Raw genomic sequence first — 20,324 nt, forward strand, 5'->3', positions numbered from 1 at the left:
GCCAGATATGTTAAACATTCATATGCCCTTTCATGCTTCAACTTTTAGGCTCTAAAGTTTTACATTGTTTTGAGTGCAGTTACGTTAAAAAAAAAAAAAAAAAAAAAAAAATCTACATTTGTAAGTTGAACTTTCACAATAAAGAGATTACACTAGAGTACTTGTATGAGTTAACTAAAAAACACTTTCTTTTATCTTTTTAGTGTAAATATTTGTAACCAAAAATAATATAAAGTGAGCACTGTACACTTTGTATTCTGTATTGTAATTGAAATCAACAAATTTGAAAATGTAGAAAAAAATCCAAAAATACTTATAATAAATGAAAACTGCTATTCTATTAGTGTTTAACAGCGCGCTTAAAACTGCAATTAATTGTGATTTTTTTAATCATTTGACAGCCCTACTAGTAACAGTTAGAGAAAAATAAATAACTTACATGTACATAAAGATCTTCCAAATCTATAAGATTATGTTGCAAAAGTACTGCAGCGACTCTGTATAAAGAGGAAGGTGTTTCACCATTTGGTTCCTAAAAGATAAGCATTACCATTTTTAGAAACAGCAAATCAAGAATGTCGCAGAAAAGTATAACTTGCTTTTAAAAAATAGAAAGGGCCGCTATAAACAGTGAAAGCAGGTATCTTAATAAAAGCTCTTCCTATCCCCATTATCAAATATATATTAATTCTGACATTGTATATGGTCCTGGTACTAGACTGATTCTGAAGAAAAAGATGTGCAACCAATTATCTTCTTGCACATCCCACAATAATTGGATGCAATTATTAGTTCTGCAGTTAAGATGGTGATATATCATACTGAACATCAGCCATGCCTTCCTTATGGATAGACTCCTCACGCTTGGGGGGTCTAGTCTGCTGTTTATACGAATGCACATTTCATCTACAAGTTCAAATGGAGGACAATACAGTCAAACACTTTAAACATACTCTAAAATGCTTGGTTCAAATATAGTACTAAACTGTTACCATTTCCATTTTAGATTATTATTTATTGATTGTTAAAAAGCTTAATGCAAAAAGTTATCCCCATATTAAAATATCAAATAGAGAAAAGTGAATGTTGACTCAAAACCATTTGAAAACTAAAACTGGACTTCTACAACTCAATCTAATTGTATTTTGTGGAAAGAAAAAAAAAGTTAATTCAAACAAGCATTGAAAACGTACATCACTGTAATTACACAGGAATGGGGTTGGCAGAAGAAGGGGTGCTCAAATAGTGAAAATACATCTCTATTACCTGATAGAATCTGAATTTGAACCCAAGGATATGACATAGAGTTTGAGGTTCACACATATACATGTAGGATTCTATCAAAGGTACAAAGAATTCATCATACTCTGGCCTACATTCATAGACTTCTAAGATAACATCCAAAACTCTGTTGGGATCCAAGTTAAAACATCCTATTGGGGAAAAACAATACAAGTTAAAAATTCAGTTCTGCTATTTCTGATTTTCTAATACAACACAATTAAATTAGAAGTCATGCAAAATTGCAAATGCACTATTAAAAAAAACTTTTCAGTCATTTACTTTGAATAAAAAGCAATTCTCTCTACATCAACATAATTAGGCACAACTGAACAGAGCAGTATATATTTTCACTTTATGGTGATAAATTAAATATTGAAGCTGATAACTGTATTAAACATTAGAATTTCAAAGTTAGGGCTAGAACTGAGATTCAGATTAAACTAAAATCTAAAATTTATGTGTTCTTGTTAAAAACATATTGTATATTAACACTCACATCTCAGCAAGAAAAAGTCATTATGAACTTTAAAAAAAAAATTCTATTTTTAGAGAGTTCCTTTGTGTGTCACATATGCCAACGGAAAATACAAATATTCACTGTGATAAGAGGTCAAGGTATTTTCTTTAGCAAAATGTTAACCTCACCACTGCAAAACAAGTAGTTCTGGTCAGTTACAGACTGACTCAGATTATCAAAAACATACCAATTCTGCATCAGATTCTCACACTGAGGAGCAAGTGATACATCTTAATATTTTAAATAGCCATGGAAATAGTTTTTGGTAAAAATAAAAAGGCTTGTTAATAGCTATAAGATTATTTGAAAAAAAACAGATCCAATACCTGCAGTAGGGCCAACTATCTTAATTTGTACTACAGAGGAATGGATATTTTACGGAAAACCAATTTTGAGTCAAGAAAACTATGCAAGACGATGATCTGTCAAACTTATTTTGAGTCATACTATACTCTCTGTAGTAAAGTGAGACAGCATCCTACAGCCCTCTTTTAAAACAAGTGTCAAAATACCTAAAATACTAGGTACTTTTGGCAACTAAAAAGACTGATCTGTGATCGATTTGAGGCTGAACTCTATCAGATGTTAGCATAGCCCTTGGAGAGTAGGATACAGGAGCAGTCTTCTCCCCAGTCATCTCATTTAGTTATTATTTCTTAAATACTAAAACATGAAAGCTCTTGCTCTTACTATCCCATTTTCCTACTGATGTTAAGTGTCTGTAAAATTTTGGCCTCTTGCCTGAACTCTCCTACCCATGTTAATTAAATCAGATCAGTCTAGCTTTGGTTCAATATTTATTATCAGAGACTTGTTGCAAAATTCTTCTTCTCTGAGCCCCAAAAAGCCCCAAACTTAAGTGGCTTCCCAATACACAGAGGCAGCTTTTAACAGGATTTGAATACAGATACCTCAACTTGACGATTTGCAGATTTGGCTTTTGCACAAACTTCCTTAAATGGCACCAGATTTTGTATACTTCTCATAAAGATGGACATGGCAGCATTGCTCTCTTTCTCCTATATTCTTTGACCTTGCTATAGAACCCCTGAGACAGGCTATTTGCTCTTCAGATTTCATCCATCTCTAATTTAATTTCTTTAATCAACCATTCTGGTAAAATTTTAGCTTTCAAAAGTAATTCTAAGAAAACAGAGGTATTAACTATCTAGTCCTCCAGGAATCCCTACATCCAGACAAATCAGTTGCTCCTTTCCATATGCTGAGAAATCACTTTTTATTTTATTAGTTTATTTACAAGTCTGTGGAAAATAAAACTAAATTATCGATGTCTCCTATGGAAATAATCTTAGAGATATCTGGTTTAGCCTCTCTACTATAAAAATATTAAATAGACCCTGTTAGTTCTCTGGGGAGAAAACCTAAAAGATGAGGGAGATAGTAAGCAAAGAATAAATTACAGAGAAAGTGAAGTATGTTGAAAGAAGACTCATAAAATATCACTCTCTGTCACTCTCTCTCTCCACAGCAGGTTTGTTGCTACTTCTAGCCCACAATTCATAATGCAAGGTGAGAACTACAAATTGGGGACATTCTTGGTGGAAATGTTCAAAGACAGTTTTGAGTCCAGGTTAATTTAAACTAATTGTTTCAGTGGAATTATTTGAGATCTCCCACACTTCATATTGCTGATTAATCTCACTCAGACTCTTTAACGGATATCCCAGTAAGAAGTGATACAAACTTGGACCTTTCTACATCAGAATATGTCTTACATTAAACAATACACTATTCCTTCCATCTATCCCTGGAGGTCTATGTTCTTAAAGAGCCCATATTATGTCAAAATCCTCTGCTCCAGGGAAATAAAAGGAGTTGGAAGATTATGAGGTATGGAGGCAATACCTGCACACTCTTCCAGGTAGGAAAAAACAATTTCTGAGTGAAGTACACAAACTGGGGTTGGAGCTTTCCCACAAGCTACTTTAAAACACCACTGACATTTTTCTTTTCAGAGCTTTCAGGAGTATAAACTAAAGTAAACAAGGAGGTAGACTATTTTTTATATATGTACTGAGATGTAAAGTGGGTACTTGGGGAAGTGGATTATTTTATTTTAATGATAAAGAAAGGAGGAGAGTGAAACATGAAAGCATTAAGGTCCAGATATTTATTTTGTGATCATCTCCTGCTAAATCTTCTTAGATCCATAAGATGCCTTAAAGTTTTGGATACTTGCTGTAACAACCACTTTGTCTGTGTACCAATACTTGAAGAAAACTGGGAACAGGTGTTTAAACACATAAATCATTCAATTCTAAATTTCTTTAGATGACTAATACTTAAATTCTGGATGCTAATCAGCTACAGGAGACAAAGTGGAAAGGGCTATAATTACATTCATACCAGTACCCATGACATTGCAAAAAGTTCTGTGGGTACATTTTCCTCACAATACAGTCCAGTTTCACAGTACTGAAATTAGTGTTTGCGCAAGGAAGAGAGAAGGATGTTCTAAGTGTGGTCTCAAACAATGGCATGGGAGGGAATGGGGGTGGAAAATCAGTCTAAAATACAAGCTTGTGCAGGCACAGGCAATTTAAGTATGGTTCATTCATCAGGCAAGCCAAACTATCTGTATTTTATTGTTGCCTGCTCATTTATAATATTAAGCAAACAAAGTAATAAGTAGTCATTTTTCCTATTTTTAAAAACATTGCAAATCTGAAACAGTTAAACCATTTCAAGTTTTAGTCTAAAGAAAGTGCTGCATTATGTGCATACAGAACAGCTACATAAAATCAAACTTTTAGTCTCAATGCAGGAAGTTAATTTGCAAGCAGTCACTAAAAATTAATTTATATTTGCATGATCTGAGCAGATTTAGATTTTTTTTTTTTAAAGTCTAATTTGGGCTGCCATTGTGGCACTCTTTTGCCAGATTCAATACTTTATGAGTACTTAATTAACCACAGATGGATCTAGGTGAGGGAAGCCAACAACATTTACTGATTTTCATTTCATTTGAGAAATACCCGTTCCTTTGACTTCTGATTTTTAAGACTATCTGGATAGTCATTTATTCCTCTGGGTATCTCATCTAACTTTAAAAAAAGCCACTGGTAAGTCATCATGCTCCCGCCCACTAAAAAGGAGGATGCATCCTCATAAAACCGCATTCTTAAATATCAGCATAAAATAAATAAATTGTGAAGAATCACATGAAAAGCTTTGCTGACAATTTCAGCACAACAAGTAAATTGAAATACATAGCATTTACAAAATTAATACTAGCACAGAAACTCCCCAAAAGAAGCTTCTGCCTACAGAACCAATCCCGGAGATTGAGTGTTACCTTAGTACCATAAATTTGCCAAATCTGCTGTCTGATCTCCAAATGACATCAAAAAAGTTGTCCAGAGTGGCTCACTACAGAAATAACTCAAGGTAACTATATAGGAAAATAATTACTTATACTTGTTTCAGTAAATTCCTTACCTATTAAAGATTTGATATTTTCTAGGATTAAATCACTAGTGATATTGCCAGATAAATCTTGCCCCAGTTCAGCAATCAGCTTTGCATAACCTTCATTCTCTTCTCTTAACAAGTTAAATTTCTGTTGTTTATAACTGCAATTAGATAAATAGAAATTAAAATGGGATGTACAGCTCAGCACAAGAAAGCTATTTATATCAGTAAAGTTTATACAGGTTAAGTATTTTATAAATATTAAACTTATCAACTACTAACTTTGGAATACATGTTTATGAATGAATGGTTTTACTTCCAGCTATTAGAAAAACTAAAGAATGCAGAAAACAACAAGCTTCATTTCAAATATAAGGACCCAATCTTCTGAGGTCCTGAGCACGGGCCCCAAACCAACAAACAACATCAAACTCACATTTAAATTTTAAGCATATATAATCCCTTTTAAATCTATGGGACTAACATACTTAATGTTAAGATTTTTCTTAAATGCTTTGTTAGATAGGGATTAGAGTACTAAACAGGGTTCTACATCAGAGGTCCCCAAATTGTGGGGTGTCCCTCCTAGGGGTGCATGGATGAACATTTGGGTGGGGGCATGGTGGGGCCCAGGCCGGCCACCGCGAGGTGCAGGGAGGGAGCAGCACCCAGCCCCACTCTGCCTTCAGCTCTGTTCTGGCCCCACCCCCAACTGCAGCTCCAGCTCCAGCCTCAGCTCCTGGACACAGACCTGGCCCCTGGGGGAGGGAAGGCAAGTGGGCACAGACAGAGTCCAGGCTGGGAAGGAGGGCAGGACCTAAAAAGTTTGTGGACCACTACTCTACACAGACACTGAAAATGAAATATTAGACATGTGGATGCAGAGCCATTACTCTACATTCCAAAGAGCAAAAGCACTGCATTAGATAGTTTAAGAGAAACATCAGAAGCCTATGCTTAAGTCATGGGATATTAGTAATTTATATTTAAGTATTTTGCAAGATAGCATTTTTCATCATTGAAAGCTTAATTATTTGAAACCACAGTAGTAAAGATAACTAGGGATTGTAATAAAAATACAATAGATAAAAATTTCATATATCTGTGAAAAATATAAAATGATAGATTACCAATTAAACTATTCATTGGTAATAAAGGTAAGTACAATAAAACATTTCACTCTAAAAACTACTAAGTATTTCATAAAAATTTCAACCCAGAAAACATTACTTTGAAATGTATAGATTATGAAAAGCTACATTTAAAGACATATTAACCTCCACCCAAAAATATCCATCCACACACACTTACAAAAGTTTTGTCTTGATTTTAACAGATTTCTGATTAAACTGCTGAGACTGCTTGATAAGCCCTAATGATTCCAATGTTTCCGGATCTAGACGTTCTTTTAGGACGGTGTCTGAAACAAGGTACTGCACAAAACAAGAATGCAACATACATGTCATAATGTGATTTGATAAGCATATTAAACTAAATAGCATTTGACCTTCACAATGAGTTATCTGTGTAGATATATTAACAGTGAAAATAAAGGTAATTCAAACACAAATGTACTATACAAACTCAGTTTCAAAAGGAACAATTGCTTGCAACTGAGAAGCTACAGTCCTACAAATGAGGAATCCATATAAAATATACTGAAAGCTACAGAGTTTGCTGTGTGTGTGCTGATTAGCTTGATTACTAAAACTTTTGCGTGCGGCCAAAATCACTATATATTCCTTTCACAAGCTTTGAAAAATAAGTGCAATATCATTTTCTTACACAGAAGCTTCTTACAACTAAAGTCTTATTCTATATGGTGGAGAAGGCCAACTCTTAGAGACAGAAGAGGCTGTACCAAGGGAATTTCCAGAAAAACACCCAGACACCCCTTGATGAAATAAAAAATTAACAGAAAATGCTATCCTTTTCACTGAATTTTTGTAAACTATCCTATAGAATATAATAGAAAATTATATCCCTGCTATAGATTTTTATAGAATGGCTCAAAAACCTGTAGAAAATTTAACAATTTAAATTACACTCTATCACTTTTCAAAATAGTTCCTGGTGAATTCCTTTGGTACCACTGACATTAAATTCCAGATGCCCTATAATGGTATCCCAAATGCAGAGAGCAGGATAAGTGAACATTTGATTTCTCAAAGAGAAAAATATCTAACTTATAAGGATACACGAAGGGACTTGGAAGTAAGGTCTCAAACCACATATCTGAGCCAAAAGTACTTGAGGTTGAGAGTCATATTTCATTTACTGGAAACAATTATTATTTGTTTCTAACAGCATCTACCATGTTATGATCAAATGAGACCAACCATCACCTCTTGGCTGTTTATAACAAGATTCCCAATCTGCAAGCCACTTGAAGTATGACCAGAATTTCAAGATGATGTGCATGCTGCTTTTGTTACAATGGTGCAGTAACAGGTTCTGCTATTTGTAGTTCCATGCAAGACATGAAGGGCTTGCAGAGGCTCTTTGACCAACTAAACAAAAAACTGACATGCTGCAAGACTGCTTAATGTTATCAAGTATTTTCTGCAATGCAAACTTCACCACAATCACATCAGAGGACAACACTAAAATCAGATTAGCAGCAAGCACAAAGGGACCTAACTGCAAAGGGACATGGAGATATAAGCCCAGTAGGGGATGCAAGTAACAAGGGAGATTTTATACTAATTAGAGATGCACCTAAAAGGAAAAATCCTGGATCTCAAACCTCAAACTTTGGTAAGGTGAGAGGCTGGAATCCAAACCTTAATCCAAATTTAGTTGCTGGTCTTTTTTGTCATAATGGTAAAACCAAAAATGAATACATCCAAACACTGGGGAAAGGAACAGTCTCATTCAAAATCCAGATAAAAAGTTTGTAGGTTGAGCCCCAGCTATAATATTAAAAAACAAATTCAGTACTCAGACAAAGAAACAAACAGTAGAAAAAACAGACAGAACCAAGCAGCTTCAACCATCACATTAAAATAAGGGAAAAGTGGCCTAATGCATCTTTATTAACTAACCAAACACTATCTGCAGCACAGATGTGGAATCGAGATTGGAAGAGAGGTGTCTGCGACAGGATCTCTATCTTAAGACTACTAGAATGGATATTTTCAGTTGTACAGTAGTTTGAGTCCAACCAGTGATCATATTTTGACAGTTAATAAAATCTCAACAAAAACATGAACACAATACACATTTTTAATACCGTATCTTACATAAACTAAAACCAACTCACAACATAAGAAAAACTGCTGTTTTATGCAAATAAGGCACAACAGGTGCAAAATGGCACTGTCACATAACAAAAGTCTAAATAACGAAGCCATGTATTCTGCCCTGTGCTAGGTGACAAGAAAGAGCCTCTAATATTTATAGGAAAAAACAGGCTATAACTAAATTTAGTTCATTACACCATATTTTGGAGTTTCACATCTCACATATTCACTAAATCTAGAAATAAACTATCAAATTAAGGATCATAAAAATTCTAGATAGGCAATTTGTCTAATTCTTCCGTCCATGATCATTACACTTTGTGCAAAAGAATTCTCCAATAAAAAAGAAGCAAATCTGGTGGAAGAAGTACACACACTTTTGTTCACAAACTATTTTTCCTGAAATTAATTCTGTGCAATTATAATGCAATTAGTTAAAGTAATTATCTGCTCTTATAAATCTAAATAATAAGGAACCACAGGATTTGCCATATGTGATGAGACAACTGGGTCTACCTAGTCTGGTATTCTGCTTTACATCATATTAACAAACCTTTTGACTACAAGGATGAAAATAATTTTGTAATTATTCTCTTGGTAATAAAAACATGTGGATTGAAACATACAACAAAATTAGTATATGTCGTACATATAGGTTGCATTTCTTACCAAATGAGTAGTAATTTAAAAATAAACTAATCAAGACTACATTACATACCATTTTTTTCCTAAAAAATAACTGGTAAAACATACACATTTCAATTTTCTTGTCATATTTTGACATGGAAGTTTTTTTTCTGCCCAAGAAGTATGTAAATTCAACTTACCAAACAGGCTAACACAAGTTGCGTAAAATGATCTCTCTTGCTTTTTTCTTCTAAACAACTTGTTTCGATATCTGAAGCAAAAGAATATGGAAAAGGAGAAAATGAGACATTACTGGCCATGGAGACATATCTTTCTGGTTTCCCTTCGATTTCTCCATCGCAATGAAGCCCCTTTCTTCCTTTTGTGATGAATCCTGGTAAAAACCTGCTTGCACAATCATATTAATGTTTGAGACTCAGTTATAATTAACACTGTGATTCTGTCCCTAGTCTAAACATTCATTGACACTAGGCTTACTGGAATATTATGAGGCTGATTTGATTGATAAAACAAATGTACACACAAAACACCTATAAATCCAGTGGTTGCTAACACTGGTGGAACAAGTGGTGGACAAGAATAAATAAAAAGAAATTCACTTTTTTCTTGCCCTTCTGCTCGTCTGAGTGAGGCCTATGATCAACAGTAGGTACAGCAGGGAGGAGGAGGAATAGGAGCAGGAGGTAGGGAAACGAACATACTCTGGCCCTATTCCCACTGTATAAGCATTCTCTATCTGATGCTGGTAAAAAGCTACCTCTTTCCCCTAAGTCATTGATCTGCCCTCCCTCTGCTTTTTTCTCCACATTCTCCTTCTTTCCACTCTTAGAGTCAGCTGCTGAAGTAGTAACATGAGACAGCCATTCAGGCAGTTAATCAGGTCCTATAGGAGCAAAGAGTTCACAACACACTAACCAATAGACTACCCCTGTCCAGAGTATCTTAGATCCCTCTAATTAATGAAGGCAGGGGAGAGCAAAAGAGGGAAGACCCTAAAGAAAAATGCAAGGGCAAAAACAAAGTCGATCGAAAAATGGAGAGAAAGCAGAAACAAGGAGAAAATGCCAAAAAGGTGCAAGCAGATTGCCCACTCATTTACAACAGGAGCTTCAAATATAACGTTTCAAAACCTCTGCCAAAATCTACTGAGTTCAATTTGATAGTCTGGACTGAGTATTCATTAATTGTACTAGAAGACTGCCTCAACATTGTGATCTTTATTAATACTACCTTAATGTGTTTTGCTCTTCTGTTACATGCTTTCATAATTCCATAGAGATGAAGTACCAGAAATTCATCCTCAATTTTTCTTTGTTAATTCACATTCTTGACTTTTCTTCCATTGACACAATCTTAGATTCATACATCCTGTCATCTTTGAAGTCTACTAGGTTATCCCCCTTTCAGTACAGATTTATCCTTAAGTACTCTGACCAGCACAGTTCTAAAAATTACAAGTAATAGTGCACCCACGCTGTATTATTATAGCAAACAATACATTTTACCCAAACCCCATTAAAATGTTGTGCATTTTTCTGAATCTCCTTTTCCATAATTGTGGATTTGGGATGAAGAATGAAAAAGTGAAAAAGAATGAGAAACCCTGTGTATTTAAGTGTCACACCAAAAGAGGATTTGAAATCAGGCAAGACAATGACGGATACATATTGGGGGAAGAAAGGGTGGAAGTCTATTTTCACTCAGATATATCAATGGTGAGAAATGAAGTGCAGATAAACTGCATGATTGTTTTTAAAAGATAGCATATATGACCACATAGTTTGAAGACTATGTCAGTGGTTCCTTAATTAAAGTCTCTCTTCTGGTACAATAAAGCCATAGCTTTGAGCAGAGGTCCCCAAACTGTGGGGCAAGCCCCTCTAAATCTTTAGGGGGTGCAGTGGGATCTGGGCCGGCCCACAGAGGAGTGGGAAGGAAGCACCACCCTGCTCTGTCTCCATCTCCATCCAGCCTCAGCCTCGGTCGCAGGCTCCGCTCCTGCAACTCCAGCCTCCACCCCAGCCACAGCCACAGCCCAGGCCCCAGCTCCTGGTCCCCAACCACGGCTTTGGCCCCGCTCCTGGCCCCAGCTTCCAATTGTGGCTCCTGGGGGGGCGCGGACTGGGGGTAGGGGGGAGTGGGGCGTAACCCCAAAAGTTTGGGGACCTCTGATAAAAAGAATTATGGATACATGCTTAAATTATGTTTTAAGTCTGTAACAAGGCAGAATGGACAAACAGGTGTTCTCTGTCAGACAAAAGCATGTATATTCGACCATCCCTATCTCCAAAGTAAATTAAGCTTTATAAAGCCAACATAAACAGAATTCCATTTACATGAGAAAGTCAACAGGAGAAACAGGTCAACTGGGTATGTGAAACAAACAAGAATATGGGAGACAACTTGGAGCTAGCACCACAGGAAGGAAACCACAGGGAATCACCCTGTCTCAGGGGATAAGGCACCAAGACCCATCTTTTATCCTGCACTTGAGGGGGTAATTGGGTAGGGTGGTTATACCCATGAAAACAGGAGCTCATCCTCTGTTGAAACACTGCAAGAAAGGTCTTAGGTGAGAAACTGCTTTAGGAAGATTAGCTTTTTATAGTAAAGTCTCAGTCTAGCAAAAGTGTTATTTAATTTATTTGGAATCTATTATCCTTGCTCACTCTCTCAAAATCTTAACATTTATTAATAATCTATTTATAGTGAAAGCAAGTATAAGGTTACAGTGGTATGTTGTTGTACTGGAGCTGACATTCAATTGAATCAAACAACCTGGTACATGTATACCAGGGGTTGGCAACCTATGGCACGCATGCCGCTCCCAGTCCCAAAGCAGGGGCACTCAGCAGCTGCTCCCCCCTGCCAGCCACCCCCTCCTACATGGCAGGTGGGGGCCGGGAGGAAGCCGAGGGGCCAGGTCAGCACACTGGACAGGATATGAGCAGAGGCCGCTCTCCCCTTCCAACCCCACCCCTCTCCCACGTGGAGGCTGAGGGGCCGCCAGCCCTGGCCAGGAGCCGAGCGGGGTCTGCATCCCTCCGTCCCCACCCAGGGCACCGCTGGGCCCATGTGGGAGAGAGGCAGCCACTGGGGAGACCAGTGCAGGCCGGCTCCTCAGAAGAGGGCCCAGCTGGTGCCCCCCCCCCCCCCCGAGGTACACCACTGCCACAGTGGGGGGGAAGAGGGAGGGAAGAAAGGAAACTGGCCCTTAGCCCCCACCCCCCAATGTCACATAACACCCTGGCCAGGGCGCAGGGCCCACAGCATGTGGGAGAGGGGCAGGGGGAAGAGTTGACATCCCCCTTCCAAAAGGTTGCCAACCCCTTAGGTATACTATTCCCTTGGTAGCAGCAAACTGGTAATACTGAAAGTGTCCAGTGACAGGAGCTAGATTCTATAGGGGAACACTCTTCAAAAGGGATATAAAGTGTAGGGCGCACCTATTGTTACCCTGCAAAGCAATGTAGGGCTGGCAAGTCCTAAGGAAAATGCCTGAATGGCTGATGGGCCAGCAGTGTCAGGGAGCTACACTACTTCCAGGGAAATTCCAGGGAAATTCTGCACCAAAGAATTAAAAATTCTGCGCACAAATAAAATTCTGCATATTTTATTTGTCAGAACAACACAATATAATCACACCAGTTTCAATAATTTTGGCAATTTATTTCAAAATATTTGTCAGCAAGTATGTCTGTAACAATAAAGACAACAAAAAAGATTCAGGAAATGTTTTTTGACAAATAGATTCCTTTCCTTTCCGGTCACTACAGAACTTTGAGTAATAATTCATTTAAACTATAATATAGAAAAGTGTTTCCCACACTCCTCGGAAGCAGTGCAAAGGCGTGGCGGAATTAAGGGTAATGGATGAGCTGAGGCAGAGGGAAGTAATTGCTGGGAAGGAACCTGGGTGTGAACTTCGAGGTTGGTTGGGTGTGGGTGGGTGAAGTATAGAACAGGGCTTTTTTGCATGGGACTAGGGGGTAAGTGCAATCGTTAGGGAATTGAGGAGTCTCCCCCATACAGACCCTAGTCTCTCCCATTGTCAGGCACATCTGCCCATCCGTGTGTGTCCCGGCACCCTGTATGTCCCTGCAACACCGCCCCAACTACCTCCCCCACCTCCATGTGGACCTGCACCCTCACTTCCATTCAGCCCCTGGTTCAATGCTGTCATCCCACTAATTCCTGTGCCCCACTCTAGTCCCCCTGTACTCCCCACTAGCCCCTCGGTCTACGTGCCCCCCCCCCAGCAATCTTGTGTGCCCCGCTCTGTCATCCCCCCATATCCTGGCTCTGCAGGCAGGGCGCTGTGAGGAACACAGCTGCTGCCCCCTCCCTGTCAGTGGCTGGCTGAGCCAACTGCCCTCTCTTCCGGCACCACAGCAGCCCCTAGTGGGCAAATGGTGTAACTGCAGAGCCCCCCGGCAGAATCTTTTTTTCTGCAAGGAAAGTGAATTCTGCACGTGTACAGTGGCACAGAATTCCCTGAGGAGTTTTTAGCTCAGTGGATGAGTATCGGATAATAAATGAGGTAATGAACATTTTAAAAATAAATGTCACTTACGCAAAAATAATTTGATTTGGAAACAGTAATTATTATCCTGAAGACTGTTGGCTACAGTAAATGATATTGGGAATTGTAGGAACCCAAACAAAATTATTGATCATGTATTCCGAAAATAATTTTTTTAAGGGGGGTGAAATATTTTGTTTTGATGGAGGTGTGAGGTTATTAATGAAACTAAATCCAAGTTACAAATTAATAAATCATTTTCGAACAAGTTTGATTTCTAAAATAACAGCAATATACAAATAAAACCATTTTCACTAAAAGGGAGCATACAAACGTATTGGCCTACTCTCCTTGAAAATTCTATCTTCCATTGACATTTTGTTTTCTCAGAATAGAGTGACAGTACTTTTTTAACAATATTACACCTACACTTCTATTATAAAAGAAAAGAAAAGAGTGATGGTCTATGACAGACTAAAGCAAAGATTGAAGCACAGATGGCATCTTTAATTCTTACAGTTGTGAAAAAAGGAAGAAGTCTGAGCATCAGCTATTACTTTAAATTTTCCAGACTTTCCAGCTGCGCCTTAATTGTTTTATTCAACATTTTAAATTAGCTAAAGTCTAATTATTTATTCACCGAGACTAAAAATCTGTAATAATCTTGCTGCTTTTAAATAAACTGAGCTCTAACACACTGTGAATGTAAAATTATATAATTTATCTTTAAGACTCTGCATCTGAAATTTTGAACATATTTTCTTGGTTATCAGCTTTTACAGTTATTCAAATATAGTATACACTATATTTTCTATTATCCATAACATGTAGAAATCTAGTAGCAATTACCAACTAATATACAGTGGTATAATTAATGTGAATTTTAAATCAGTTGTGTGCTCAGTTAACTATAATGGCTTGTTTATTAAGTAACTGAGCAATTAGTCTGCATATTACGTAAAGTTTGAATCATTTTAAAGTTTATGGAAAAACACTCAACAGATTTTGATACTTTAATTTTTATGCCTTTTAAATACGTCGTCTACATTTTAAATCTAGAATTAGAAAAAGGATTAGGCCTTAGTTGGAACTAATCACTTAAATGGAATAAAAAAAATTATTAGTTCAACGTTGAAGCCGAGAAATCGAATCCAAAAATTAATGTTGCTTCTGCAATATTGTTGCTTTGAACATACCTAATACTATCTGTTTGTCTTGTTAAATAGTGATGTATTTTGTGTTATTAATGTAGGACATTAAAAGTACAGATCATGTAACATGGGTCTGGTTAATATTGCAAGAAGAACTTCAACTTTGAACTTCCTGCCATTCGATTTCTCAACCTCCTTAATGCTGCATTAAATACTAGGTTTTGCATTTAGGACCAGATTGTGGCGCATTTGCACGGCCCTACATGTGCCCCATTACTACCTTGCACCGCCTACCCAGATGAAGCAGCCTCTGTAGATGTGGAGAGCACTGTTAGGTTAGCATGTCAGCCAACATACACTAAGCTGAGTATAGAGCCAGTGCAGTTTATGCATTTCCCAGATCAGCAGCCAGACTGAGTCACAATCTGCATCCTGAACCGCTCTAGGGACAGTGTAACAATACATAACCCCTGTCTAATGGCAGATCATTAACTCACAAACTAGCCCTCAATTTCCCTGATGTTTTTAAAAGGAACAAATTCCAGAACTATTTAACTCAGTGATATTAAAAAGCCCACAATCCCCACCATTAAAAAAAAAAAAAAAACAATAAAAATTATGTTAATAGAGAAACTAGGGTAAGATCAATCACAAAACATTTAAAATGATCTTTTTTTTTTAAGCCAATCCCTTGTTTCTACTAATGAAGAATCTGAATGATCCCAAGTATCCCATTTTCAGAAATGAGTTAGGCCATGCCAGGATTATCTTATCCTGAGCCACAATTCTCTCAACAACTATTGAGCATGCAGGTGATATGCAAAGAAAGCTGACAAATGTGCAGCTAATTTACTGCTTCTTTATGTACAAATTGCTCCTCCCCTTCTTTCCCAACCCCAAAGTTTCTGCTTACTCTCCACATAAGAAAAAAATCAGGTCCAAAATGTGCACATTTTTGCTGGAGGATTTTGGCAATAATGCACAATATATTAGAGTCCTCCAACATAAAGGGGAAAAAAGTCAGTATCCTCAAGGAAATTAGCAGTTTACATAAATGTGTATAAATGTGATTACAAATCCGGAAAAGGAAGATAAAGAATAGTTTCAAGTGTTTGTTTGTAGTCCATACTGATATCAAACCGATAACAGAGGAAATGTTGCTGCTAATCCGAACGATAGCAGCTGTACCAATATTTCATTGGTGTAAGCAGTTTTGGGTAAAAACCTATAAAATCCTGGGATGACAAGATCTCAAAGATCTTTAAGATAAGATTCACTATCCCTCATTAGTTAAATGAAACTGAAAGATCATTCCTTCAACTAAAGCCACATTTCAATTCAATTCAATTTTTTGAATTACAGTTTAAAATTGTTTTTCAGAATCTTTACCTCACAAAATACATATATATAAAATTCAACACATACATCTGATTTCCTGCCAAAAAGCATTCCTACCAGATCAAGTTGCAGGGCTAACATGTTTGATGGTATAGGAAGAAACAGCTTTTCTGACTGCTATCACTGTAGCTAGAAAGAATATTCCTTTGAAATGTGTGGGCTATGTTCCTTCTGATCTTAAATCTTGCTGGATTTTTGAGTTTTCTTGCATAATCAATTTTTCATAGCTCAGTTAGCACCATTTTTATAAAAAATACTAGTTTCTGCATCAACTGCCTAAAAGATATGACTGTTCATCCTTTGACTAAAAAACTAGAACACAATATACTTTGCCTTGTGATTTATGCCATTTCATATTTATATTTTGTACACTTTGAACCTCTTAGAGAAATCTGATCTTCAAAGGCACAGGGGTCTGCCCACACGGATCTGACTCCAGAATTAGGTACGCTTTTAGTAACTGTGTTCTGATGGTGTTTGTTTTTCCTGATATATATGCATATACATTATGCCTGTAACTATATTCTTAGTTTGTTTTATATATAATATAGGCTGTTTTTAATTTAAATATTTTATTGAATTTTTCAAACACGGTAAATCATGACATCTTTCTATTGTAAAAAAAGACAGGAAGAAATGTTAGTACATAGAGGAAAACAACATTTTTGGTCAACTTTATACATTGTAAAAGAATAATAATGTGTACTTTTTCCTCATGTAGATTATATTTAAACTATTTCTTTTATCTATATTCAATGTTCTTCCAGTGCCTATCCAGTTGCAATGATGTATTTCTGAACAATAGGAAAAAATGTAACATTTCACTAACAGTACATTGCTAAAAAAGAAGCTACCATTTTCATTTACAATCCAGATTTGTAAAAATCAAAGAACAATTATAATTACCCATGAAATTATAAATTTCTTTAAAAGTTGTAATTATAGTTATTTTTGCTAAGTCACAACCTATTGTTATTCATACTTACGAGCAAGCTTCTACAACTTTTTTGTGCGGGTAGTCCCATCAACTTTCATGGGACTACTGGGGTGAGTAAAGGTTGCATAATGAGGACAGAAATGCACATATGTCAGTTGCTCCCTTTATTGAGAGTTCTGAAAGGAATTTTTGTAAATAAAAGCCACAGCTCCAACCCAAATGCCTTCCACAAAGCTATAATAAAGGGCAAATGAAGTCTAGAGCCTTGTGTGAAACTCACAAAAAACCTTCAGCTAAAAATACTGAACAGTTAAAACCACTAATACACCTCTGTTCTCTGGAAATGACACACTGCACCAATGCATTCCGCATTAATACTAATGGCAGAAACTTCAACCCTGCTAGTTCTAGGAAGCTGCATAATAGTCCTGTTCAAATCATAGAATCATGGAAGATTAGGGTTGGACGAGACATCAGGAGGTCATCTAGTCCAACCCCCTGCTCAAAGCAGGACCAAACCCAACTAAATCATCCCAGACAGGGCTTTGACAAGCCGCACCTTAAAAACCTCTAAGGATGGATATTCCACCACCTCCCTAGCTAACCCATTTCAATGCTTCACCACCCACCATGTGAAAAAGTTTTTCCTAATATCCAACCTCGACTCCTCCACTGTGACTTGAGACCATTGCTCCTAGTTCTGTCATCTACTACCACTGAGAACAGCCTAGTTCCATCTTCCATGGAACTCCCTTTCAGGTAGTTAAAGGCTGAATCTCCCCTCATTCTTTTCTGCAGACTAAACAAGCCTAGTTCCCTCAGCCTCGCCTCATAATTCATGTGCTCCAGGCCCCTAATCATTTTTGTTGCCCTCCACTGGGCTCTTTCCAATTTGTCCACATCCTTTCTGTAGTGGGGGGCTGAAAACTGGACACAATACTCCAAATGTGGCCTCACCAATGCCGAATAGAGGGGAATAATCACTTCCCTCAATCTGCTGGCAATGCTCCTACTAATGCAGCCCAATATGCTATTAGCCTTCTTGGCAATAAGGGCACATTATTGACTCATTTCCAGCTTCTTGTCCCCTGTAGCCCCCAGGTCCTCTTTTGCAGATCTGCTGCCTAGCCAGTAGGTCCCCAGTCTGTATCAGTGCATGGGAGTCTTCCGTCCTAAAGTGCATGACTCTGCACTTGTCCTTGTTGAATCTCATCAGATTTTTTTTGGTCCAATCCTTCGATTTCTCCAGGTCACTCCGTATCCAATCCCTACCCTCCAGCATATATACCACTCTCCCCAGCTTAGTGTCATCTGCAAACTTGCTGAGGGTACAATCCACCCCCTCCTCCAGATCATTAATGAAGTTGTTGAACAAAATGGGCCCAACCACCAACCCCTAGGGCACTCCGCTTGTTACCAGCTGCCCATTGTGCCCGATGATCTATCCAGCTCTCTATCCATTTTATATTCTATTCATCCACCCATACTTCTTTAACTTGCTGATAAGAATATTGTGGGAGATCGTAACAAAAGCTTTGCTGAAGTCAAGGTATATCATGTCCACAGCTTTTCCCACATCCACAGAGCCAGTCATTTCATCATAGAAGGCAATCAGGTTGGTTAGGCATGACTTTCCCCTGGTGAATCCATGGTGACTGTTCCTAATCACCTCCCTCTCTTCCAAGAGCCTCGAAATGGATTCTTTGAGGACCTGCTTAATGATTTTTCCAAGGACTGAGGTGAGGCTGACTAGTCTATAATTCCCCAGTTCCTCATTTTTCCCTTTTTTGAAGATGGGCACTAATTTTGCCTTTTTCCAATCATCCAGGACCTCCCCCAATCACCACGACTTTTCAAAGATAATGGCCAATGGCTCTTCAATCACGTCAGCTAATTCCCTCAGCACCTTCGGATGCATTGCATCCGGCCCCATGGACTTGTGCATGTAGCCTTTCTAAATAGTCCTGGACCTGTTCTTTCAGCACTGAGGACTGCTCACTTCATTCCTGCTCTGTGCTGCCCAATGCAGTAGTCTGGGAGCTGACCTTGTCTGTGAAGACAGGCAAAAAAAGCATTGAGTACTTCAGCTTTTTCCACATCATCTGTCACTAGGTTGCCTCGCCATTCTGTAAGGGGCCCACACTTTCCCTGACCTTCTTCTTGTTGCTAACATACCTGTAGAAACCCTTCTTGTTACCCTTCACGTCCCTTGCTAATCGCAACTCCAATAGTGCTTTGGCCTTCCTGATTTCACTCCTGCATACTCAAGCAACATTTTTATACTCCTCCATAGTCATCTGACCAAGCTTCCACTTCTTGTAAGCTTCCTTTCTGTGTTTATGCTCACCAAAGACTTCTTTCTGAAGCCAAGCTGGTCGCCTGCCATATTTGCTATTCTTCTGTACATTGCAATGATTTGATCCTGAGCCCTCAATAAGGTTTCTTTAAAATACAGCCAATTCTCTTGGACTCCTTTCTCCCGCATATTAGCCTTCCAGGGGATCCTGCCCATCAGTTCCCTGAGGGAGTCAAAGTCTGCTTTTCTGAAGTCCAGGGTCCATATCCTGCTGTTCTCCTTTCTTCCTTTTGTCAGGATCCTGAACTCTACCATCTCATGGTAACTGCTGCCCAGCTACCATCCACTTCTACTTCCCCTACCAATTATTTCCGGTTTGTGAGCAGCAGGTCAAGAGAAGCACAACCCCTAGTAGGTTCCTGCAGCACCAGGAACTTGTCCACAACACTCTCCAAAAACTTCCTGGATTGTCTGTGCTCTGCTGTATTGCTCTCCCAGCAGATGTCAGGGTGACTGAAGTTCCCCATGAGAACCAGGTCCTGTGATCCAAAAACTTTCACTAGTTGTCTGAAGAAAGCCTCATCTACCTCATCCTCCTGTTCTGGTGGTCTATAACAGATGCCTCCCATGACATCACCCTTGTTGCTCTTGACACTAAACTTAACCCAGAGACTCTCAACAAGGCTTTTCTCCAGTTTCATATTGGAACTCTGAGCAACCATACTGGTCTCTTACATACAGTACAACTCCTCCACCTTTTCTCTCCTGCCTGTCCTTCCTGAACAGTTTATACCCATCTATGACAGATTGTAACTATCATCAATTTCTTAGACTTCTAAACAATGTACATATAGTTTGGTAAGGCATAAGAAGTATTTTTACTACTCTTATATACTC

At 38.0% G+C, this 20,324-nt stretch overlaps 1 protein-coding gene across 3 annotated transcripts in view; it reads right to left on the minus strand.

Annotated features, from left to right (window-relative positions):
- Positions 1-20,324, minus strand: part of THOC2 (THO complex subunit 2) — a 97,704-nt gene that overhangs the window by 61,186 nt on the left and 16,194 nt on the right. For all 3 annotated transcript variants that reach the window (XR_010919703.1, XR_010919704.1, XM_067548189.1), the window contains exons 5-9: positions 9,303-9,373; positions 6,545-6,666; positions 5,261-5,394; positions 1,267-1,433; positions 440-532 (exon numbers count right to left, since the gene is read on the minus strand). Coding sequence is in view for 1 of the 3 variants with exons in the window: in XM_067548189.1 (XP_067404290.1) it covers positions 440-532; positions 1,267-1,433; positions 5,261-5,394; positions 6,545-6,666; positions 9,303-9,373 (587 nt within the window). In the remaining 2 variants the exon portion in view is untranslated. The remainder of the gene's footprint in view (positions 1-439; positions 533-1,266; positions 1,434-5,260; positions 5,395-6,544; positions 6,667-9,302; positions 9,374-20,324) is intronic.

Source organism: Emydura macquarii, unplaced genomic scaffold, assembly GCF_026122565.2.
Source record: "Emydura macquarii macquarii isolate MOO-44397 ecotype Brisbane River unplaced genomic scaffold, CSIRO-AGI_Emac_v2 contig_1253, whole genome shotgun sequence".
NCBI classification, from domain to species: Eukaryota; Metazoa; Chordata; order Testudines; family Chelidae; genus Emydura; species Emydura macquarii.